At 43.3% G+C, this 24,870-nt stretch overlaps 1 protein-coding gene across 1 annotated transcript in view; it reads right to left on the reverse strand.

Annotated features, from left to right (window-relative positions):
- The window catches only part of LOC310891293 (adhesion G-protein coupled receptor V1-like), a gene marked incomplete at its 5' end in the record, with an annotated part of 63,912 nt that overhangs the window by 4,303 nt on the left and 34,739 nt on the right, over positions 1-24,870 (reverse strand). Inside the window, 12 exons of the mRNA XM_083853554.1 lie at positions 110-15,127; positions 15,336-15,458; positions 16,087-16,339; positions 16,826-16,933; positions 18,180-18,323; positions 18,409-18,575; positions 19,418-19,542; positions 20,384-20,559; positions 22,147-22,409; positions 22,896-23,037; positions 23,542-23,680; positions 24,170-24,248. Of these exons, the coding sequence (XP_083709680.1) occupies positions 15,403-15,458; positions 16,087-16,339; positions 16,826-16,933; positions 18,180-18,323; positions 18,409-18,575; positions 19,418-19,542; positions 20,384-20,559; positions 22,147-22,409; positions 22,896-23,037; positions 23,542-23,680; positions 24,170-24,248 (1,652 nt within the window). The 3' untranslated portion in view covers positions 110-15,127; positions 15,336-15,402. The remainder of the gene's footprint in view (positions 1-109; positions 15,128-15,335; positions 15,459-16,086; positions 16,340-16,825; positions 16,934-18,179; positions 18,324-18,408; positions 18,576-19,417; positions 19,543-20,383; positions 20,560-22,146; positions 22,410-22,895; positions 23,038-23,541; positions 23,681-24,169; positions 24,249-24,870) is intronic.

Here is a 24,870-nt window from a genome sequence, read left to right on the forward strand (position 1 = left end):
GGGATATTAAGGACCCCCCCCGGGCCATTAAGCCCCCCCCCGGGATATTAAGGAACCCCTGGGATATTAAGGCCCCCCCCATGGATTTTAAGCCCCCCCCCGGGCCCACCTCGGCCTCGCTCCGCCGGGGGAGGCTCTCCCGCAGCGGCCGGGCCTGGAGCTCCGGGAGGCCGAGGGCGGCCTGGGCCCGCAGCGCCGCCAGCAGCGATCGCTTCTCCCGCAGCGACCAGGCCGCGGCCCGGGGCCTCCCCGCCGGGGCCTCGGCGAAGCGGGCCGGGACCAGGCGGGGCCGGGGGGGAGGCTTCATGGCGCGGGGAGATGGCGTCAGGGCGACGAAACGGGGTGGAAACGGGGGGAGCTGGGAGGGAACGGCCCGCCGGGGGGTGCTGGGAGATGTGGTTCGGGGGGGGAGGAGAAAGGGACAGCAGGTCTACCCAAAGGCTGCTGCTGGGAGGCTTCATTAGGGGCGTAATTAGGGTTAGGGTCGGGGTTGTTTGGAGAGAGAAGGCGCAGAGTCCTGTTGCGTGTGGGGCTGTGTAAAGGCTCCCAAAGGGAGGTCAGGTCTACCCAAAGGCTTGGGTTGGGAGGCTTAATTAGGAGCGTAATTAGGGTTAGGGTCGGGGTTGTTCAGAAAGAAGGCGCAGAGTCCTGTTGCGTGTGGGGTTGAGTAAAGGCTCCCAAAGGGAGCTCAGGTCTACCCAAAGGCTTGGGTTGGGAGGCTTAATAAGGGGTGTAATTAGGGTTAGGGTTAATATCCTGGGGGGGGGGTTGGGGGGGTCCCAGGGAGGATCCTTAATGGCTTGGGGGTGTGAGAAACGCTCCGTAGCCAACAACTTGGGCTCAGGCGAGGAGCTCAGCGAAGCAGGAATTTATTCGCGATCGCAGTGGCGGGCGGCCCACGAGCAGGAGCGCGCCTCCTGGTCCCCAAACCCAGTTTACATACTGTTTGGTGCCGGGACCCTCCCCAGTTTCCCCACTGAGTGGGCAATCCAGGCTCACAATCTGTCTGATGCTTCCCAGACAATGCCTGGCCTTCAGTTGCCGGCCTGTTTTTGGGATGGCAATGTTTTCTCCCCTTGTCTGCCTTGACTTAACACAGCGATTTCCACCTGATCGCTCTAAGGAGGCTGGGTGTCTGCATTTTAGGAGGTCACCTGCTGAGCTTTCTTATCACTGTAAGCACATCTCAATACCCCATTCCTTCCTTCTGTACCATGTAACACTGCAAAAACAACATTTCTATTCCCACAACTCCCCCCTTTTCTCTTTTTATAATTTGTTGATTTTTGCAAAATTTTTTTCTCTAAGGTGTAATTTGGTAGATGTCTTCCTCTTCTTCACTTTCTTTGCTTTCCATTTCCTCTAATATCATTATCTTATCTGAGCAGGGTGGTGGATCCACGGTCATTTGTTTCGAAAGTGCAGTTTCAATTAACCGTTGGACAAGTCCCCTTACACAGGGGATAATGCAACAACCAACGGCTGTCAAAACTCCTGCTACGACAATCAAGGACGTAAATACGGACACTACCATCCCTTTCCATTTACCAAACCAAGATTCCAACCATCCTGTGATGGAAGGGTCTGCTCCTGAGTTTTCTGCCAATTCACTGGCAAGGGTGGTAAGCCCTTGCAATGCTCTAGTTCCTGTGCCATCCGGGGCAGCATTGTTAGGGATAAAAGTACAACAACGGCTGCCCAGCATCACGCACACACCACCTTTCTCCGCAAGCATCATACCTAATGCTATTCTGTTTTCCCAAGCCATTTTGCTGGTGGCATCTAGTTGTTCAGCGATTCCCCTTATCGCATCTCTTGTATAGTTTATGAATCTCTGCTGATTATAATAGATATAATTAATCCAATCCACATTTTTATTAATTGTTACCCACCAGAACAGTGACTCAAACCCTGCAGCAATTTGATTCCTGGCTTTACATCAGGAACTCCTCTAGGCACCCCAATAGAATCTACGTACGCTCTATCATCAAATGATACTCCTAAGCTTCTTTTACTTCTTCTGGGTATTTGTGATGTTTCTCTTTCAAATGCCAGGGTGAAGGGTATAGCTAATTGAACAAGTGCACAAGTGCCTCCCCAGTTAGATGGCAGGATGGACCGTAAGATCTTCCCTCCGCAGTACCACCAGAGATCTGCCCTGGGGATGTCAAATCTTGAATATTTTCCCATCAAGTCCTCGGTAGCATTCAAGGTCCTCGTGCACAAGGCAAATTCTCCCAGATGCTGGTAGCACTCTGTTATAAATGACTGGGTCCCAAATAGGATTACAATCAAAGTTTACAATTTATTAAATGAATAGAGGCAAGCAAACAGCGCTGGGTGCGCCGGGAGTCTCTGCTCCACCGGGACGCACACCTGTTACGTAAGGCGGCTGGTTTTTATGCTCCTAGGCTAATACATATTCATTACTACTTCTAGAAGAGGCAGGGTTATTATAATTGGTTTCCCGAATCCGAAGTCCTCCCAGGTGCGCCTGCTTATCAGTCTCTGTTAGTTTCTCGGGGGCCGCTCGGACAGGGAGGCTCATATTCTTCCTCCTTATCTAGTGGTCTCTTGGCCGGCTGTCAGAAGTTACTGCACGTCTGTGCAAAGTCAGCAGTTTTTCTCTGAAGAAATCCCTTTGTTCTCTTCTCGCCTAAACCCAGGCCTCGATGTTAACCCTTCACACCCCTTAGTGGCACGAATTGCTGGACTATTCCTTACAATTCCTCCCTTTTTTTTTTTTTTTAATATCATCAATTCATGTCTCTTCTTCAACTTTTGTTAGTAGCAGTTGGATTTCATCAGTCAGTTCTCGGGGTGTCCATTTCTTAAGCATCATTATCGACACATCACCTTTTCTCTCCCAAAGTCATCACAAACTGGGTGCTATTTATTATCCGCCGTATCAACAACGTAAAGCAAGGTATCATACAAGGTATAAACAATAATGTCATTACACCACATAAAAATAAAAATAGCATCCTTTTAACCCATGGTCCACCGGGCAACCATGAAAAGAAATCCCAATCCATACCCTTCCAAGTTTGTACTGGGACGTGGGCTAGCTTTTTAATTTCTTTTGTTATCTGCTTAACCACTTTTCCATTATCATCAATTTGTAAACAACAATTAGAATCGTTCAGTTTTCCACACACTCCCCCTTCTTCTGCTAGTAAATAGTCTAAGACCATTCTACGTTGAAAGATAGCATTCCTCATCTGAGTGGATTGATCAGCCAGAAGATCCAAGGTCGTCGCTGTTTAATTGGTTACAACTTCGAGGATAGCTTGCGACCTAATTATTCGGTTCAAATTATAAATAGGTTCTCGGGCTCCTGATACCAACTCATTCGGGTTCCAGGTAGCTGGCCCATAATGCTGTATGATTCTTTCAGGAGGCCATTCATCCTTTCCCCATTTTTGGGCACTATCCCCGGATAAGGAAGTATCAATAGATCGTTTTACTCTGTTCAGGTCATCATATAATCTTATTCCTAAATGATTTCCTTGTGTTTGTGACAATAAAAAGAACAAGGGTCTTATGTACCCCCCATAGCATATTCCCGACCAGTTTCCAGGTAGCCTCTTGTAAGCATGTTTGCCACACACCCAATAATGTTCCTTTAGGGCCCACGTCCCGTTTGGAAAATGACCATCCCATCCATCTTTACCCTTTGGGGCGTGATAATACAGAGTGTCCTTGTTACCGAGTGGTCCTGTTACAATGTCTGCCCCGTTTGTACTCGTATATGCACGCTTCCAAGCTCCCATGTTGGGTTTCCACTTACAGTCACAATTCAGTTCTCTTTGGCGACCTGTCATATTATAAGCCTTTTTCGCCGTCCAATCTTGAGAGTGTGGGAAGCGCCTTCAGTCATGGGGTTGGGCCCGCTTTCAGAGCTTGTGTTACCATTCAGCCCTTCAGGGTGATCCAGCTCCTGGAAAAACTAATCACAATTTTATTATGGGTTTAAAAGGTTCTCATGTTATTTTTCTCAGGACAAACTGATCTTGGTGTGGGAGAAGTCCGGTCGAGGCACTCTCACTCGGCGGTCAATACCCATAGGGGTTGCCTCCCTCGGTAGACCATACACGCCGCAGTGGAGGGTCCTACCCCGGTCTTGCCTTCTCCCTTTCCTCCCTTCAGCCTTGTCCTCTTTATCCAGTGCCCTTAATTCATGCAGAACCTCATTGCTGGGATATCAGTTCCTCTTTAGTCTCAGTTTCAGTTCCCCAGGAGTGGACTCAACCCTCCAGGCTTCGGTAGTTATTGGTCCTTTTATTCTGGATGCGTGGGTCCAACCCCTTCTTGCTGTTCTCACAGCTGTTTCAGTAGTAAGTAAAACAAGGTACAGTCCCTCCCATCGGGGGTTCAATGATTCTTCTCTCCAGGTTTTTATTAAGACCTTGTCTCCTGGTTGTATTTTATGAATAGCAAATCCTAAAGGTGGTGTCTGAGTCATCATCCCAATTTCTCTTATCTCCTGTAATCTCCTTCCAATGGTAATTATGTATTTCTGGATACTATGATCCTCAACTACATTGTTCCCTAGGGGCATCCCTTGAGAATAAGGCATACCATATAACATTTCATACGATGATAATCCAGTCTCACTGTGTGGTTTAGTTCTTATGTTTAAAAGTGCCAATGGTAAGCATTTCGTCCAGGGCAGCTGTGTCTCGATCATTAAATTAGCCAATTGTTGTTTTATTGTTTGATTCATCCTTTCTACTTTCCCTGAGCTTTGTGGGTGCCACGGAGTGTGGTATTCCCACTGAATACCTTTCAAGGGGTACATCCTTCAAATCTTTGTGGCTGGCGTATGTTCGATTATTTGCACACAACTGTGTTCCAACGGTCCTTCTTCTGGAACGGTTCCTAGAAATACTGCTGGATATAACAGGTTAGTCGTTTTCAAGGTTATGTCATCTTGTTAAGTTAGGATTGCCTGATATTTCACCATCCAGCTGGGTGATAACCAGTGCCCCCCCCCCCCTTTGTTCCAAAACGGTTGTTACCATATGTGGTCCAAAAACTTCAATACGTTTTCCCATTTGAAGGCAAATAATTTTCTACTATCTTTATCAAGAGGTATGCAAAAGAAGGCATCCTTTAAATCTATCACGGTAAACCATTTATATTTCCCTTTCACAGATGTTAACAATGTGTAAGGATTAGCTACTACCGGGTGAATATCCTTTGTTATTTCATTTATTGCTCTAAGATCTTGTACAAATCTATACTCGCCATTCGGCTTCTTTACTGGAAAAATTGGAGTATTGTATTCCGATTTACATTCTTCCAGAATCTGATATTTGAGAAATTTGTCAATAATTTTCACCATTCCTGTGCCTAGCTTCTATCTTAAGTGGATATTGTTTGATTCAAACAGGTTTGGCTCCTTCCTTTAATTCCACCTTTACCAGTTGTGCCAGTTTCGACTTCCCTGGTACATCTGTTTCCTGTACTGTTGCTATAACTGCATTTTCTACTTCTCTTGGAATATTAACAAAGGGTTTATCTTTGATCATTAGGATTTGGCCTACTTTGGACTCAGGTACCTTCATTATTAATTCTCCATTCTCAAAGGTTATTGTTGCATCTAATTTGGCTAATAGATCCCGTCCAAAGAGTGGCATCGGGCATTCTGGTACATACTAAAATTTATGGGTTAGTTCCTCACCCCCAAAACGCAAATCAAGGGGTCGTAAGAATGACCATTCTTCCTCTTTCCCTGTGGCTCCAATTATTGTAGTTGTCTTAGTTCCTAATCGTCCTTTTAAACTATTTAACACTGAATATGTTGCTCCTATTACATTTACAGCCTAATTAACACAGAGAAAGAAGCTCCCATAACCAACAAAAAATTCAAGCCTCTGTCTTCGTTTCCTAGCTTTATTTCAACTAGTGGACCTGCTAGGGTAGATGCCCCAGGTCCCCATCATTCCTGACTGTTGTTTGTCCTGCAGCCTAAGACAATTTCTTTCTGATATCAGGGGCTGATTGCCCTGGAAAGAGGTTAGCCAGTTGCCTCTCTCTCTTTTTTTTTTTTTTTTTTTTAAGCCAGGTCCATTTTTTTTTTTTTTCATTGCATTTCAAAGTTGGTCCAGAAATTCAAAAATTCCATAAATTCCATAGGGGTTTCTTTTGGACCTTGTTGGAACAGATTCTCAATTCCCAATAGCCAATTTAACCAGATTTTAGTATTTACATAATTTCCGGGGTGATTAGGGTCTCAGTGAGGGGGTCGGTCAGGGGAATGCAATCGTTGAAAGTTCCCTGAGCGGTCCCATTGGCAATCTGAGCTCACACAGGAACTCAGGTTGTTTCAAGAGTTAGCTGCTTTTCTGTTTCCACGACAACTCTCTCGGACCCATCACGGTTCCCCTGCCCCAGAGGGCTCACACCGTGATTTTGAGATCTCAGCCTCGGGCTGAGACGGAACTATTAACATTCCTACATCCTCCTTCCCTGCTCATTCAACTTCAAACAGCTCTGTTAAATACTACATGCCACACAACCTTTAACACCTTCAACAATCCTTTTAACGCTTCCTTTATCTTTCTCCAGCCCGTACTTTTCTAACGCCAACACCAAAGGCTCAGTCAGGGGCCAACTTAATTCCAAACCTTTTCCCTCCAACATGCTGAAACAACATATCACTATACAACATTTCATCCTATTTTCCTTCTCTCCTCAAAAACATTAATTGCAAGACACTGTTATAGTCGATTGATCCATAAAGTGGCCATTTAGTTTATATAGTGGCCACCATTGATTGCAATACTTAGTGAAAGTCCTCTTGCTTTCTGTGCCCCCATTTCTAACAATATCCTTCCAATGTGCCAATATGCACCCAAGGAGGCTTTTTTTTTTTTTTTTTTAGGACGTCTTTTTTTTTTTTTTTTTTGGATTTTCCCCTTTTCCTTGATTTCCCATTCCCTTTTATTTATTTATATTACTTACTGTACCTTGTTTCAATTTCCACGCAAACCTTTTTATTGCAGGTTTTTACTATCTTTTCCTAATCTTCTTCCCAAATGTCCCAATTCTCTGGGATTAAACTCTTCTTTCCACATACAAACTTTACTATTTCAGATTATTAATGAGCCCCATTCCAATCATAAATCCGCAGGACTTCGGAAAAACACCTGAAGCACTCAGCCTTTGGTCTTCTAGACAAACAATACCACCTTTTCCACAAAATTTACATTTCAATAAGACCGAATTTCAAGCCAAATGCTAATTTTTCTCATGCACTTTGTTAGTAAGCCTACACAAAACAAGGAATCACTCCTGTGTATCCGTCAAGATGGGGGTTTAAAAAGGTATTGAGGCCTAAATAAATTCGCTCTCCCCCTTCTTACCAAATTCCCAGGGCTCAGGCCCGAACCACCAAAGAAGTGACTCTCCATTCTACCACTTTGATAATCAGTCAGCCCCTCTCCCCCGATACTTGGGAAACTGACCGAACACCACCGCGAATATACCCAAACTTTTAAACTGTTACTTAGATAATGCTCCCACCTTCCTCCTTGACACAGTCAAAACACTTAAGAACAAAACAGGATTACAAGATGCACCGCCGGGGGTGGATTGTTAGGATACAGAGGTGGTAGGTTATCCAATGACTCCCATTCATCATCTTTTTCTTTTTCCTTTTTTTTTATTTTTTATTTTTTTGTTCTCTTCTTCGTCAAACTTCTCGTCTGCTTTTAGTGTAAATATTGAGGCTGGAAAAGGACGTGAGATCCTGATCCATAATCCTGCATAATCACTTTCCTCCTGGCTAAAAGGTTCCTTTGAATTAACATGTATATTTAAGGCCTGGCAAACCCAGTCTTCAAAGGATCCGAAAACGGGCCAAAAGACATGTGGTCTTAAAGGCTCCTTTGGCCATTCTGTCATACAATACTGAACCATTTTTAATTTACTTTTTCCCTTTTCTGGGGCCCCTATCGTTCCAATTTCTAATCATTATCCCTAATGGACTTTCTGGTGGTATGTCTGGTAATTTGCTCCCTTTTCTCTGGTCCCGGGTCTTCAATTTTGTCTGACCCATCTAGGAATTTTACTGTGGCAATTCCTACAGCCCTTGGTTGCCTTAGTGAGAGTGTCTTGCAGGGGGTTTAGGACCTATCACCCACCCACGAATCCTATAGGAATCGCTTCGGTCCTTCACCGGCCAAGTCCCTCGCGGGAGATTGGAACCGCGGTTAGAAGACCTCCACAATCGCTTCGGAACTACGTTCCGTCTCAGTCACACTCTCACACACACAGGCAACCGAATCCCACCCAACCGAACGGTATACGCCTTAAATACTTACGACTCCGTCGTCTTCGTTCGGATCTTCGCGCGCAGAATTACGGGCAAAATATAGTGCTGCAGCCGGCAAAGGGAGCTCATAAAAAAATCTAAATCTTTGCTTGCCCTTATTCAGGTTCAAGATGGCATTAGCCCTGACCTGACTCGAACAGGAGCCACCAAATGGTGGGGGCGCCCCTCCTAGATCAAGTCAGAATTCAGGAACCAAGACCATCCCGGACGAGCCCCCAATTGTTATAAATGACTGAGTCCCAAATAGGATTACAATCAAAGTTTACAATTTATTAAATGAATAGAGGCAAGCAAACAGCGCTGGGTGCGCCGGGAGTCTCTGCTCCACCAGGACGCACACCTGTTACGTAAGGCGGCTGGTTTTTATGCTCCTAGGCTAATACATATTCATTACTACTTCTAGAAGAGGCAGGGTTATTATAATTGGTTTCCCGAATCCGAAGTCCTCCCAGGTGCGCCTGCTTATCAGTCTCTGTTAGTTTCTCGGGGGCCGCTCGGACAGGGAGGCTCATATTCTTCCTCCTTATCTAGTGGTCTCTTGGCCGGCTGTCAGAAGTTACTGCACATTCGTGCAAAGTCAGCAGTTTTTCTCCGAAGAAATCCCTTTGTTCTCTTCTCGCCTAAACCCAGGCCTCAATGTTAACCCTTCAAAACCCCTTAGTGGCACGAATTGCTGGACCATTTCTTACAAGGGAGTATCCATTTTCCCTCAGGCTTCGTGGCTCCCGATTCCTTAAAGAAATCTCTCTTAAAAACTTTTTAGTTCTTTCTTAGTTTTCAACAATTCCCTGAATCCTCTCTGGATTTATTCTCAGTTTTCCCTCAGACATTAGATGCCTTAAATACCTGACTTCTCTTTCTACGTATTGTAATTTATTTTTCAATGCTCCCAAGCCCTGCTTTCCCAGAAAGTTGAATAGCTTGTTAGTAGCTTCCTTCACAACTGTTTTCTCCTGTCCTGACAATAAACGATCATACACGTTTTGTAACAGAAATTCCTCCTTGGGAGGTTGGAATTGCTCCAAAATCTGTTCTAGAACTTTGCCCAAATTAGTCGGTGGCCCTGTAAACCCCTGAGGTAAAAATTCCATATGTATTGTTGCTTCCGTCCCCGCTTCAGAGTCTTTCCAGTCAGAGGTGAAGATATCTTTGCTCTCAGGGCCCGAGAGCACTCCATTAATACCACTGTTATTCCAGTCTACCAATTTACTATTTGAATGCCCAATTTCATCATCAAATCCCTTCCCAACAAGTTAGTCCCTGCCTTGGGTACATACAATAATTGCCCAGAGATCATTTTATCCCCTAGTCTCAGCTTGGTACCCCCCAAAGGTGGCACTGTTACCCCAGCCCCTTCTACCCCCATCACTCGTTAGGGTTTCATTAGTTAATTTAATCCCTGATACTTTACAGGCCAGCAATGACCTAGCTGCCCCTGTGTATTGTGTTTGATGGCGAGGTTCGGGAGGGGGCTGCAGTGGCAGCCCCCACGAGGAGAATCCAGAAACCGCCCCGTGGCAGATAAGGGACAATTTCACCCGGCCCCAGAGGGGCCCACCGCTGCCCAGAGCCAAGCCATGAGCAACACAGTCCGTGCCTCTGTGAGAGCACATCCACGAAAACGAACAAACAAACAAAAACCTGCTGCTCAACAGCAGCTGGGAGAGCGAGGAGCGAGAAACCTCCCCGCAGACACCAAAGTCAGCACAGACGGAGGGGGTGGAGGCGCTCCAGGCGCCGGAGCCGAAGCCCCCTGCGGCCTGTGGAGAGGCCCCTGGTGGAGCAGGCTGCCCCCCCCGTCCCCCCCTTCTCGATACTTGGGAAACTGACCAAACACCACAGCAAATATACCAAAACCTCTAGACTGTTACTTAGATAGTGCCTACACCCTCTTTCCCTGCTCCTTCAACTTTCCCAACTCATTCAAAAAACAGCTCTGTCAAACATTACATACCACACCTTTAACACCTTCCATAACCCTTTTTAACGCTTCTTGTCTTTCTCCAGCCTGTACTTTCACCAAAGTCTCAGTCATTAGCCAACTTAATTCCATACCTTCCTTCTTCCACTCCGGATATTCCTACCTGAAGTGGCCAGCCTGCCCACACTTAAAACATCCCATCAAAGCCTGTCCCTGCTAAGATTCAGGCCACAACACGGGTAGCTTTCCTTGCCTGCCATTCCTTCATCTCTCTTCCTCTCTTTTCCATCCTGGCCCTGACTCCCCCTGAAGATTTTCTTCCTCTTTCTCCAACCCTCTGCCTGACTACCTGCTACGCTGTCATGTAATGGGGGGCAGACAATGGGACGGAGGGCAACAGGGGACAATTTGGGGGTTACGGGGGGGGGGAAGCCCCTCTCTGGGGGCCAAACGCCCCGGGGGGGGCCCCCGCACCCCAAGGCCCCCCCCCCAAATCCCCCCCCCAGCAGGCGATGGGCCCCTTCGTGTTCCTGCTCTTCGGGGCGCTGCTGGGGGGCTTCGCCCTCTTCACCTTCCTACGGCTGCCCGAGACGCGGGGGCGCCCCTTCAGCGAGGGGGGGGGCGGCCCCCCCGGGACCCCCCCCCTGCTGCTGCTGCCGGGGGGGGGCGGCGAGGACAAGGCCAGCACCGAGCTGCGGCGCCTGGGGGAGGGGGGCGGCGACGAGGAGCCCGACTGAGGGCGCCCCCCCCCCGAAAAAAAAGGGGGGGGCAAGTGAGAGGCCCCCCCCAAAAGAAATCGGGAGGGGGGTCCTCAGATAGGCCCCCCCCAAAATAAAGAGAGGGGGGTCCCAACTGAGGCCCCCCCACCATAAAAATCTTGAGGGGGGGAACCCAATGAACACGCCTTCCCCCCCAAAATATGGAGGGGAGGGGCCCCAAATGAGACCCCCCCGAAAATCTGAGGGGGGGGCCTCAAGACCCCCCCCCCATAAAATATTTAAGGGGGGGCCCCAAATGACCCCCACCCCCCTGAAAATATGGAAAGGGGACACCAAATGAGCGCCCCCCAGTAAGGGGGGGGGGGGCTCAAATGAGACCCCCCCAAAAAACAGAATTTAGGGAAATCCCCACCCCCAAAAACAAACAAACAAAAAAAATAAAAACAAAATTTGGGGAAACGGCCCCAACATTTGGGGAAACGGCCCCAAAATCCGGGGAAACGGCCCCAAAATCCGGGGAAACGGCCCCAAAATCCGGGGAAATGCCCCCAAAAAGCTGCTGCTTGTGACGCAAAGGGGGGGGGGGGGCACGGGGACACCCCCTTAAAAAGAAAAACAAAAACTTTTGGGGGGAAATCGCCCAAAACCTGCACTTTGTTACCCACGTTTGAGACCCCCCCCCCACCGAAACCCCCCAAATTTGGGGAAATCCCCCCAAAAGTCCCAAAATCGGGGGAAATTCCCCCAAAACCCGCCGCTTCTTGCGATTCCTTTTGGGACCCCCCCCCCCCCCCAGCAAAACCCCCAAATTTGGGGAATTTCCCCCAAAACTTGTGGTGTGCCTGTAGGATTCCCCCCCCCAGACCCCAAATTTTGGGTGAAAATCCCCCCCAAAATCCCTCCCCGTGAGGTCACTTTTAGGACCCCCCCCCAAAAGACCCCCAAATTTGGGGGGGAATCCCCCAAAGCTGCTATTTGTGCCCCCCCCCCCATTTTGGGGTGAAATCCCCCCGAAGCTGCTGCTGGGACCCCTCAAAACCCCAAATTTGGGGAAAACTCCCCCAAACCCATTTGTGACCCCAGTTACCCCCCCCCAAAAAAAACAACCCTTATTTTGGGGAGAAATCCCCCAAAACCCGCAGTTTTGCCCCCCCCCCCCCTTAAAATTTAGAGGAAAATCCCCTAAAAAAATACATTTCTTACCCCTGCGCCCCCCCCGACCCCAAATTTTGGGGGAAATCCCCTAAATCCCGCTGTTTGGGACTCCCCCCCCACACCCAAACGATTTGGGGGGGGCATTTTGGGACCCCCCTTTACCTAAAACACCCTGGGGGGGGCATTTTGGGGTCCCCACCCCCACCCTGAATGATTTGGGGGGGGGCATTTTGGGGACCCCCCCTTACCTTTAGGGCCTTGGGGGGGGGCATTGTAGGGCCCCTCCCACCCCAAATGATTTGGGGGGGGATTTTGAGGACCCCCCCCCCACCCTAAATCATTGGGGGCAGATTTTTGGGACCCCCACCCCCACCCTAAATAATTTGGGGGGGGGGGGCATTTTGGGGTCCCCCCCCCCCCCAAGTGCCTCGTTCTCCCGGGGGGGCCCCCCCACTTCTGCCCCCCCCCCGCCTGTACATAAACACCGCTCCCTCCTGGACCCCACCGTGGTTTTTTTTGGGGTGGGGGGGCCCCGAAAACAGCCCCCACCCCCCCAAAAATTTGGGGGGGGGCACAGACGAGGCGGGGGGGGGCGCTGCCCTCCTTGTGCCCCCCCCCCCCGTGGTGGTGGTGGGATCACTTGGGGGAGGCACAAAAGGGGGGGGGATTTGGGGGGGGGGGGCACAACAGATGGGACCGAAGGCGAAGGTGATCCAGGCTCCCAGATGGGTTCCAGGACTGAAGCTCTGGGAGATGGCCTGGGTAAGTTGTGGCTTTTGACTTCCTTTGAGAGCTGCCAGCTCAAAGCCCAAACGTCAGCCAGGCATCTCTGCAGGTGGGAGGGTACAGACCGGCACGTGTGTGTGCCCTGTCAAGGCACGAGCCCTGGTATGCTCTCCTACTGAGCTATTGATGTAGATGGCGCTGGGACAGAAACTTCTCACGGGGCTTTGGTTGCAGAAGTGTCCCCAGGGAGGGCTTTGCCAGACCCTCGGCTGCTTCCTGCGCTGGAGCCCAGCTGGTATCCCAGGGGTGGGTAGTCATTTCACTGACTTCACAAACGAAGCCCTGGTCCTCCAAATTGCACTGGTGCCAAAGTTAACTTCCTACTTTCTGTTCAGGTCCTCTAACAGCGAAGGACAATGCTGAAATAAGAAAATCTTCCCCAACATCCCCTGACATCATAGAGGAGATCATAAAGGAGTTAGACGAGGCAGCACATGGTGGGTATATTTCACTCTGTCCGCCATAAGACTTGGGAAGCTGAGGTTCTAAATCCATGTGTGGACACACCGTAACCTGCACAGCAGGAAGGGATGGATCAGAGCGGAGACACTCAATTTCACACCTGGCAGGCACTGGTGAGCGCCAGAGAAGGCCGAGAGCCTCTGCTGCCGCTTGTGGGTCACGCCGTGTCCCAGGGGCAGCTGCTAGCCCAGCACTACCATAAGTGGTCCGAGCTGTTCCGTGCAAACATTGGTATCCAGCCAGCAGCAAAGGGCTTCTGCTGAACTTGTGTTCAGCTCCCGCACAGCGCTGCTTGCAGCTGGGCGAGTTCAAGGCAGGAGGCACAGCCCAAGCAGTCCTTGCTGTCTCATTTGCCGGGAGACACATGTCACTGCAGGGGAAAAGCACCCTTGGCGCTTACCTCAGTTTCAGCTGATTTAGCTGTCCAATTCTAGTTGGGTTTCAAATGACTTGGCTGTGCTTCTCCTCTTGTTTGGGGACTGTGGGCTCTTCCCTGATGCCCACGACTGTGCCCACAACATGGTTCAAGAGCTTGCGGCTCAGCCTGATGTGTGTGACTCTTGCCCTTCCCATGGGATGGAGTCAGCATGATGGGATGGACATGCTTCTCAGAAGGGCTGTTCCTGCCTCTGAACTGGATGCAGCTTTTTTCTGTCCTCTTTGAAGGCACGAATTGAGCAACATCTTGCAGTGTGCCAAAAATGCACTATGTGCGATGTGAACAAGAAGATCTCCTGCAATCTCCTGGTCTCGCAGCAGGCCAGATTTTGCTGTCTGTGCTGGTAGACTGCCAGGAGTCGAACACTTAGATTTTTCTTTGTGAATGACATGTTGTGTCCTGGTTCCAGTTAGGACAGAGTTAAGTAGCTCATAGTAGCTGGTAGGGTGCTATGTTTTGGATTAGGATGAGAAGAGCGCTGATAACATGCTGATGTTTTAATTGTTGCAGAGCAGTGTTTACACCAGGCCAAGGACTTTTCGGCTTCTCGCTCTGTCCTGCCAGCGAGCAGGCTGGGGGTGCAGCAGGAGCTGGGAGGGGACAGACCCAGGACAGCTGACCCAAACTGGCCAAAGGGGTATTCCATACCATCTGACGTCATGCTAAACAATATATAGGGGTGGCTGGTCGGGGTGGGGGGCCGGCTGTTCGGGGATAGGCTGGGCATCGGTCAGCGGGTGGTGAGCAATTGCATTGTGCATCACTTGTTTCGTACACATTATTATTATTAATACTATTATCAGTATTATTATTGTTATTTTTTTCCTGTCTTAATAAACTGTCTCTATCTCAACTCACAGGCTTCACTTTCCCGTTTCTCTCCCCCATCCCACGGAGGGAGGGGGGAGGGTGAGCGAACGGCTGTGTGGTGTTTAGCTGCCGGCTGGGTTAAACCACAACAAGCACTAATGAAATAGGCCACCATACAACGAAACATAACAGTCTCCGCTATCACAAATGAGTATCACAGAAAAAGAAACGCAAGGTGTCTCAGACAAGTTATATAAACAAAAAAGCCTACCTAGGTATAAAATCTGACTGGTTGGAAATAGTGGTCAGTTCATAGATCTGTGAGCTGGAGTTAACGGACAAAGCAATCAAGCTCTTGCTGATGTTCAGAGACCTTGCAGTAACTGAAGTGATATGATCTGCATATGGGGCTTCCAGCATTATAGAGAATTGGTTCGCTTCAGAGTTCCAAGCATACAGTGTTGTTATATCCTTACCAGCTAGGAGGACATGGACTACATGGAGCAAAGAGGAAGAGAATATTTTTTTAGTCATATATTTAAAAGTTACTGTCTTAATGCCAGAAGTGCACTTTGCAGAACACTGATTACACTGACTTTTAAGGTCTGATAAATACATATGAAAAAATAAAGACATGCATTTCTGAAATTCCAGCATTATATACTAGGATTTGAAAAAAAAAAAATCTCATTTAAGTCTTACCTAAACCTGAAGGAGGCATGAAGACATGGATATTTCTTACATCATGGACTGGAAGAGATTGGAAGTGTCAAAAAGTAGACTGCCCTGTCTCCCAGACAAAAATTTCAGAAGAATTTCCAGAGTCTACCAAGGAACAAAATGACAAAACTCACATTATTTTGCTGCCTTTTAGTTAAATCACACACTGGTGGCCATTCAAAAGCCAGAGTCTGGCAGCTTTAATTATGAAGTGACACTGATTGTATTATTTTCCTTATTATTTGGTGCATAACTTCGATGCAAGAACATTAAGACTGACATTAGACAACATCTAATTGCAAAGAAACCTGTGGACTGCAACAAAAACTTTTTAGTAGCCATAGAGACAAAATGACATATAAAATGTCAACCTTGTAATAAAATACACGTATACTTTGCTGACTAGTGATCTGTGTGTGGCACAAAGCTCAGAAAAGCTTAGAAAGAGTGTGATAAGCAGGTAGATTAAATAGAGTTATTATTTCCCATTGTTACTGGGAAAGCATTTCATTTGTTTTGTAAGTATTTGAGAACAAGCACAAGGCTTTTATTTTCTGAGAGAAAAAGTAGAGATTACTTTCATAAAATACTTACTAGGGTTAAATGCTTATTGAGTACTGTCACCCCCGCAGTGATTCCAATAGCTTTCTAAACTCCTTTACCACAAAGGCCTTTGCTATCAAACAAGCCATTGTATACTCAGCAAACTCATTCTTTGTTTTCTGCTAAATACCTTTTGCAATAATTACAAAGACATCAGATCCAGAAATCCAGGACTCCATATGTTTTATTTCCTTTGCTGGTACTTGATGAAGCTTCCTAAACTCGTTGTTCAACCACTGATACAAGAGAATGTTTTGGCTGGTATTTGACAAAGAAACTAACAGGTACGTAAAGCCTCCTCTAGGAAACAGGGCTATGTCCACAACTCCATAAAGTGGAAGCTGATGATGCAGAACAAATATGTCTTTATTCCACTGGAAAACCTGTGGAAATACAAAAATCTTTTCTTTATATATTCATAATTAGCACCGAGAGAACTAAAACTAAATGACATGCCAAAAAAAATGGGAAGATTTATGGTGAACTGAATTCCTATATTCTTAGGTGGACTGTACTTTAAAGTAGAAGCCCACTGGTAAGTAATTGGTAATTAACCCTACTGCAAGAAGCTGTGCCTGCTCTTCAGAGGAACAGGTTTATATTCAGAAGCTACTTCTTTGTTTACATGCTACATTTCAAAACTGAAATAACAGTAGCAATAAAAACAAACCAGATGTAAATTATACACTCAGGTAGAGAGTATTTATACATCCAAACAAGTCTGGAATTTTAACTGTTATAAATTTCCAATAGAAACAAAAATAATATGTCAGAAATACATGCTTATAGATTTACTTCCTTTCATTATCCTTTCAGAAATAAGCAAACTACCCACATTAAAGCCAGAGAAGACTGAAGAATATTCAAACCTGGATGGAACTGGAACTGTTTGTGTGACTCACAATAATCAAATAGTCTTCTTCCTCCACTGCAAAATGTTTCACACGTCTGGTATCCAGAACAGAAAGAGTCTGTATCTGCAAGGGAAATATGAGGGTGACTATGTTTATCTACATATGTATATAAACAAATACATTTTATATTACATTGTATATAGTGAGAAAAAGTACGCATAGAATGTTAAGAATTCCAAAATTATGTATAAAACTATACATGAAATAGCTTTTAAAACTTTATATTTTATATATATATATATATATATATATAAGCAACTAATTTACAGAATTAACATAACTTATCATACATTTTCCAGAAAATGTTCTATGACTTGATTGCTTGAGAATTTCTTCCCCCACTTCCAAGCAGAGCTACAGGCTGGGAGATGAGTGGTTGGAAAGCTGCCTGGCCGAGAGGGACCTGGGAGTATTGGTTGATAGTCGGCTGAATATGAGCCAGCAGTGTGCCCAGGTGGCCAAGAAGGCCAACAGCATCCTGGCCTGTATAAGAAGCAGCGTGGCCAGCAGGGCTAGGGAAGTGATTGTGCCCCTGTACTCGGCTCTGGTGAGGCCACACCTCGAGTACTGTGTTCAGCTTTGGGCCCCTTGCTACAGGAAGGACATGGACGTGCTCGAGCGAGTCCAGAGAAAGGCAACGAAGCTGGTGAGGGGTCTGGAGAACAAGTCTTATGAGGAGCGGCTGAGGGAGCTGGGGTTGTTCAGCCTGGAGAAGAGGAGGCTCAGGGGCGACCTTATCGCACTCTACAGGTACCTTAAAGGAGGCTGTAGAGAGGTGGGGGTTGGTCTGTTCTCCCACGTGCCTGGTGACAGGACAAGGGGGAATGGGCTAAAGTTGCGCCAGGGGAGGTTTAGGTTGGATGTTAGGAAAAACTTCTTTACCGAAAGGGTTGTTAGGCATTGGAATGGGCTGCCCAGGGAAGTGGTTGAGTCACCATCCCTGGAGGTCTTTAAGAGACGTTTAGATGTTCAGCTTAGTGATATGGTTTAGTGAAGGACTTGTTAATGTTAGGTCAGAGGTTGGACTAGGTGATTTTGGAGGTCTCTTCCTACCTAGACAATTCTGTGATTCTGTGATTCCCAGGTAATCCTCCCTGCACCCTCAAATGTAAATATATAAAAAATACAAACAATGTAAACAACTAACTATGACAAACTTACATCACTGAAGTTATGTAGTATTTTAGGACACAAAACTAACTCTTGTCACACAGAGTGCTTTTTTCTAAAACATGGCCAGACTGGAGGACCTCCCTTGGTCCTTGCCAACCCGTACTATTTTAAGATTTTAAAATTAAAATCGATTTACCCACAACAATCTGTGTCCAGCCATGAATGCATACACACTGTTGTTAGAAGCTCCCTGTGTGGCTCCTCCATGAGTAACCACAAGGTAGGAAGAGGCTCCAATTTGGAAAGACACACAACTTGTAGGATTCCACATACTGAAATTCTGCAAGAAGAATAAAAAAAAAGTAAGATTGTGACTTAAATTCCTTATTAACTAGCATGTCTGGTGTTCAAAAACAAACATTTACCTCAACAGGAACAAATACTCCTTTCCACTGGTAGACAGTAGAAAACAAAGCTGGAGGCATACGCAACAGAACACCGTACAGGATTTCTCTTGAGGTAAAGAAACACCAACCAGATGCTGATTCTTCCACAAAACTTTGCAAGACAGATAGGACACTGATACCACCCCCTGCAATATAGTAAAAAATAAAATAAAATAAAATAAAATAAAATAAAATAAAAACACTATTTACTATTATATTACTCTTGAGATCTTTTCTAACCCCATTCCCATTATTTACCTCCCAAAGCCAGACCTAGTATGAGAAATGATGAAGTTGTGTCTTAGTATTTGTTATAAGTGTATATAAATACATAGAAATGTTACAATGCTAAGGATATAATGAGAGTTAAGCAGTAAATGTATTTTTCATTCATTACAACTGCACATGGAAGACATATAGGCAATTTGAGTCTGACTCATAATAATTGATCTTGGAATTTAGCTAACAAGAGAATTAGCTAGATAGCAAGTAGTAAAGAAAAAAAAAAAAAAGACAAATTACAAAATGTTCATGTTTTGTTCCCCATTTACAACATGTTCATGTTTTTATTCCAAGACGGTCCCTAAGCACCGTCTTGTCAGAACTAAACTCCAGGAGCTAGACTCTTGCATGTCACATGTCATTTATACTGTGTTAGAAAGATCCTGAGTTACAAGTAGTACGGAACAAATTTTATTACACACACACAAATAAATAAATAAATAAATGGCTAGTGACAATAATGTTCATATTAGCAGCAAAGACAGAAATAGAGATTACTGAAACTGGCAGAAGTGGCTGATGACAAGGTGATTCTTAAGCAGCTAAAGTATTTTATCTACTAAATCTTACATAGGAAAATATTAACTGAATTGTGTCTGAATACTTGAATTTACATTCCCAAGCTACATCTCCTGTATGCTTGGCTACTCTCTTACTATCTCCACTTCTACAAAAGCAGTGGACATTCTCTGTAAAGTGAACGTACTGATGCCAAATGCAGTATCTGATGATGTCTCCCACTCAACGCTCACAGAAACGTTAAGCCCATTACTCCGTGAAACTTTCAAATAAGCTGTAGTGTTGGCTTCTTCAATTATGATGAAATTTGTCCTAAATGTGAGAATCATAAAAATAAGGAAAAAATTATTTTATAGTATATTCATTGCTGTAATAAAAATAAGATTTTTACTGTACAATTCCAGATGCAGAATATACAACAGAAATAAAAAGAAAATATTAATAACAGGTTTCAGTATCTGATGGACTGGTAGCTACATTAATTAGGGTTTCCCAATGATCCTTACTACAATCATGCAAAATCATAGGCAATTCAACAAAATCTTTAAACAGACTGAAATTTAAGTATATTAAATTCACGTAATAAATGTTTAGATAATATTATTATTAAATATTAATATAAATTATTAACTCTAAACATCAATGTATTAATAAAATAGCATACATACATTTTTTATTTAAATAGTAAATTTATTTAATCTGTATGGTTTCAGCTGAATGGTTTTTAAAAATGGCAGTCCATATGTGTCACTTGCTTCTGAAAAACAGCCTTCAGTGAAAGTATATTTTTTACAGGTTTAAAAATGAAAGTAAATTATAAAACGTATGACTTCCTGGACACTGATATGAGGTTTGGAACTTTTAACATGGAATACTATCAGTGGAATATGTAGGCACTAGTGAAGTATTAGTTTATAAAGAAAAATAATAATAAATAAATTGAAATTTTGGATTATGAATAGTCCTTTTTATGCATTTTTCTACTCTTTTGTTTAGCAGTAATAGTATTTCACAATACCTTTCAAAGTTACAGATTTACAAATTGGGTTGCTGAATTTCTTTAATGCGATCCATCAAAAACAAAATTGTAGAGAAATATTATCTCTTTGGAGTATGAGCAACTATCTCCTTTTTACTGATCAGTGTAAAGTACCTATTTCCAACTGTATAGATGCTGAAAAGCCCTAGTGGAGCCTGGTTTTGTAATATTGTAATCATAGTTTCCACTCTCGTGCCTAGTCTGGCTCCTCCAGTTGGATTGAACAGGGTGACAATGAAGTGCTCATCCATTTCTGGTTCTTCATCTAGTACCGCAGAAATATGCAGCGTCTGATAACAAAACAAGCATACAATGTTATTGAGACATGATAACAGATGATGACACAGCTCTATCAGAATGTGCTACCTTTTTTTTAAATTTATTTCACTATAAGGCTTTGGATAGCATAGCAGGAGAAGAGCAGCTCATGAAGCTGGAGAGGACAGAATTGAGGCAAGCTCAGACTGAGTTCAGACTGAGGTTCTAAAGCCATCCATCTAGTGGCCTCCATTGGTGCAACACTAAGATGAGCATATTCACTTTTCGTTGTTGTTGTTCTCTTTTCTTTCTTTTCTCATCCTATGATCCTCTGAAGTTTTTGATCCTAATTTCATACTTTTGTTCTCTATTTATTCCATACATTTTTGGGTAGTTTATACTCACAACACAGCTATAAGTGTAATCAGTTAAGTTGGTTTTAATTTATTTTAGTTGGCAGCTAAGCTATCTTCAGGGAAACAGGGTAATCTCACTACTGGTGCTGTCAAGAAAGAAAAGGAAAAGGAAAAAAAAAAAGCAAGAATAGTGAGAGATTTGAAATACTCTTTCCTCTCGATGCTTCTTTCCCTCTCCTACACCACTGTGGATGAAGATCAGGTCTTCTAAAGGCAATCTCAAACTAGCAAAGAGCAATCTAGAGAAAGCTAAGTGCTTCACTTTCATTTGGGGCTCACTGTCATCCTTCACACTACTCAAACAAGCAAAAAATTTCATAGGTACGCATAGCCTTGCTGTACAAAATAAAAAGTTAGTGATGATGCATTTGGAAATAATACAAAATTTACAATGTTTTATATTTCTGTTCATTTCCACAATAAACCATATTTACCAACTATATTAAGAAGGCTCCAACTTCTTATAGATCTGCTGCATTGTGATTCCAAATGCATCTAAAGGCCAGAAATTGAAAACCAGTGTTTCCAAGAAAAGTTTGTCTCAGTTTCTATCCTATTGCCTGTAATATGCTAACACTAGCTTCACCAGCTTTACTGGCAAAAATAAATAAATCGAATTGTGATTAAACCTTAGAAGAGTCAGGATTCACAAACTTAAGCTAGTTCATTTTGTAGCTGACATTCTTGTGAGGACAGTATAGAGGCAGTGAGCTTAATACTTAAGTTATTTTCCAATCCTAAGACAGACAACTGTTCTACTTTTTGTATTTGTTGCAGCACATTCTGTTTAGTTCAGACTAACTAAAATGTTAAATTACAGAATGGGATTTTTACTTTGATCTTAACTATTAGGCTTGCAAATTATCACTTTAATTTAAAGTAAGTTTGCATTTCAGCTATAGATTGACTACATAAAAAGAACTGTTCCAAAGCACACATGAACGTTATCTATAGTGTACTGTTTTCAATTTACCTCAACCCTTACAAACTAAGAAACACCTAAAGATGAGCCCATTTAATTTTCACACACTTCCACATCAGATAATAACAGGAAATCAGTCACAGCTCATGACTCAATTCACTTTATGAATGAAAGAAGTAGAAAAAATAAACAGAAGATAAAGCACAGACATTTCTGAAATCTTTCCAATATTTCCAAAAAAAAAGCTTCCTAGACTTCTCTGGTAATAACTAGCATATTACCTTGAACCTGACTCCCTCTTCGAGCACAATATATCCTTGAGAAGGGGTCAAATCCATTGTTGCCTCTGAAGAATTAATCTCACTTACAAGATACTGAACAGTCACAGCGCCAAATATTCCCTGAGGTGGTTCTCTGATAATATTCAATACTGCAACACTTTCCATCAAATGGATAGATGTTTGCTCTCTCAGAAAGAAGTGATTGCTGTTATTGAATGACAAAACTCCATGGCCATCATCATTGGCAAGTATAGTAATTGTAGCTTTTGAAAAAGAAATAATGAAAATATTCTTTGGTTAACATAGTAAAATATAAATATACATATATAGTAACATAATACATAACATAAACACAAATACATTCTTCCTTTAGTGTGTATATAATGCTTATGTGTCCATGACATTACCTGAAGAGAATGGGAAGGCATTTCACTTTAACTAGGAAGATCTCTAGACAGGAAGAATATAGTCTCTCCTAGAAAAGGATTATGAACTCTCTAAAAAGACCTCAGTTCAGTGAGGTAGTACACATTGAAAAACTCATCTTCGTGCTTTCTGATTCATTGCTTTACATATAAACTTTTTAATTGCACAGATTTCACAGGGATGTTTCAGAACCTTCCAAAGGAGTATAAAGATTCACCATAGCAGGACAATGGTGCTTTCTGAAATATGATTATTCAGAAAAGTGGAATTAAAATGTGTGCCACAGAATTCTAAAGAAATGGAACATTAAAACTAAGTTTTACCTGTTGTGTTCTCCCCTAATTCCAGCCCCAGAGATGGATTTGTTAAAATTAACTGGAACTTCTCATCACCTTCAGGAATCTCATCATCAAAAATCATGACATCAACAGATTTATGCCTTTCTCCATCAGCAAAAAAAAGAGTCTAGCGTTGAAACACATAAAGCACCGAATACTTACATCAGTTAATATCACACAGAAATTTTTGACTACGGTAAACAGAATTCTGTGAAATAGGAAGGAAGGGAAAGCATAGGAAGAGCCATATTCTCTGTTCCTTATAAACTGATTGAATCAGAAATATAAAGGTTCAGCACATTACAGAATGAGGACAAGAAAGAATAATTTATTTTGAAAGTCCTGTTGCAAAAATAGTCTATGAAAAAGTTTGTATGTCTAATCAAAATTAAATTTGAAATCGATGTTTGAAAGTTTACATTTTGCTTTATATTAAAAAATATATTTTTAAAAAAGAAATAAATAGTAAGAATAAGAATATTTTTATTTCATTCTATTTAGATTACCAAAGCAACTGAAACAAGCTGAAACATCTAGCATCACTACTGATCATTCTGCAGAATAATCAAGAAGATATTCTTTTACGGAAGCTGAAAGAATAAAAAGTACTAGATTTAGAGTTGCTTCTTACCCTTGAGGTTACATTAAAATCCAAACCCAGCTGGGCCTCCAAATTTTGGGCATAAAAAAATACAGACACATTGCCATATGATCCTCTGTTTCGGTAAGCCATTACTGTCAGATTCCCATGAGATTCACTAACTTCAAAACTAAAATAAAAAGAATAATTCTCAATGTTCACTGATTATGTTCTTTTGAAAAAGATAGTACATTTTTATTACATTTTCACTCTGAATTATTCCCTACCTTATAGTTCTCTAACGCATCCTTTTTACCTTTTTTCTCTTATCTAAATTGAATTAAGTAACACGAGGTTTTTGTTTTGTTTTGTTTTGGTTTTTGCTTACATGAATGGTGAGGCTGGAAGAGTTGATGCAGGCTGGGGAGGTTAGGCAAATTGGTGATATAAAAGGACAACAGTGAAAGTAGTAATAAGTAAAAGAATTCTGATTAGATGAATAGTGAATTTTTGTTTTCAGTGTGGGAATCCCACTTTCTAGTTCAGCTGAATTGAATGATTACTTTACCATCTCAAAGACATGGCCCTATTTTTAACAGGAGTTTTACTTTTAGAAAGAAAATGGGCAACACCAATCACTAATTGGCACAGTAAGTTCTTCAAGGAAGATGAGACTTACTTGGTACCTTCCCATTCAATTACTCCTCTTACACCATCATTAGCATCGATAACAATTTGAGAAGCTAAACCTTCCACATCTAAAAGGCAAAACAGAAAGACAAAAATTAAAGAACAATAAAATCAGTTTTCTTGATTTTCAAGAATCACAGAAGCATTTATTCAATCGGTACTAATATTACAGTGTCTTTACAAAAAATGTGTAGGAGAAAATGGGAGTGGGCAAGATAACTGGAAAGAGTCCTTACTACTAGAAGTGCAATAATGCGTCTTGAATTAGCACTGTAATATTTAATAATGCATAAAAAAAAAAAAGACTAAGGAAAATGTAGAAAGTTAAACAGCACATAAAACATTAGAAAATAATAAAGTCTAGATTTGCGATGGAATCTTAATTTGTCTTCACTATAAGTGTTTATTACAATGACATTCAATATTTTGCATTTGCCATTCTGAGTATGAGAAAGACAATGAGGAAGAATAATAAATGATTCAGCATTTCATCTTCTATTTGTGCTTCAGTGCCTCATCATACATTCTAATGGCACACCTCAGATTTCACTACAAATACACAACTATTAATTTATTTGTGGGGTGTTCACATACTGTAATATTCTACTGCTCCATAAAGACATACAGGTATTTACAATTAGCCTGAAATCGTAATTGAATACACTGCAGTGTGAAAAACACCAAATAATA

Source organism: Anser anser (assembly GCF_964211835.1).
Source record: "Anser anser genome assembly, contig: HAP1_SCAFFOLD_127, whole genome shotgun sequence".
Taxonomy (NCBI): domain Eukaryota; kingdom Metazoa; phylum Chordata; class Aves; order Anseriformes; family Anatidae; genus Anser; species Anser anser.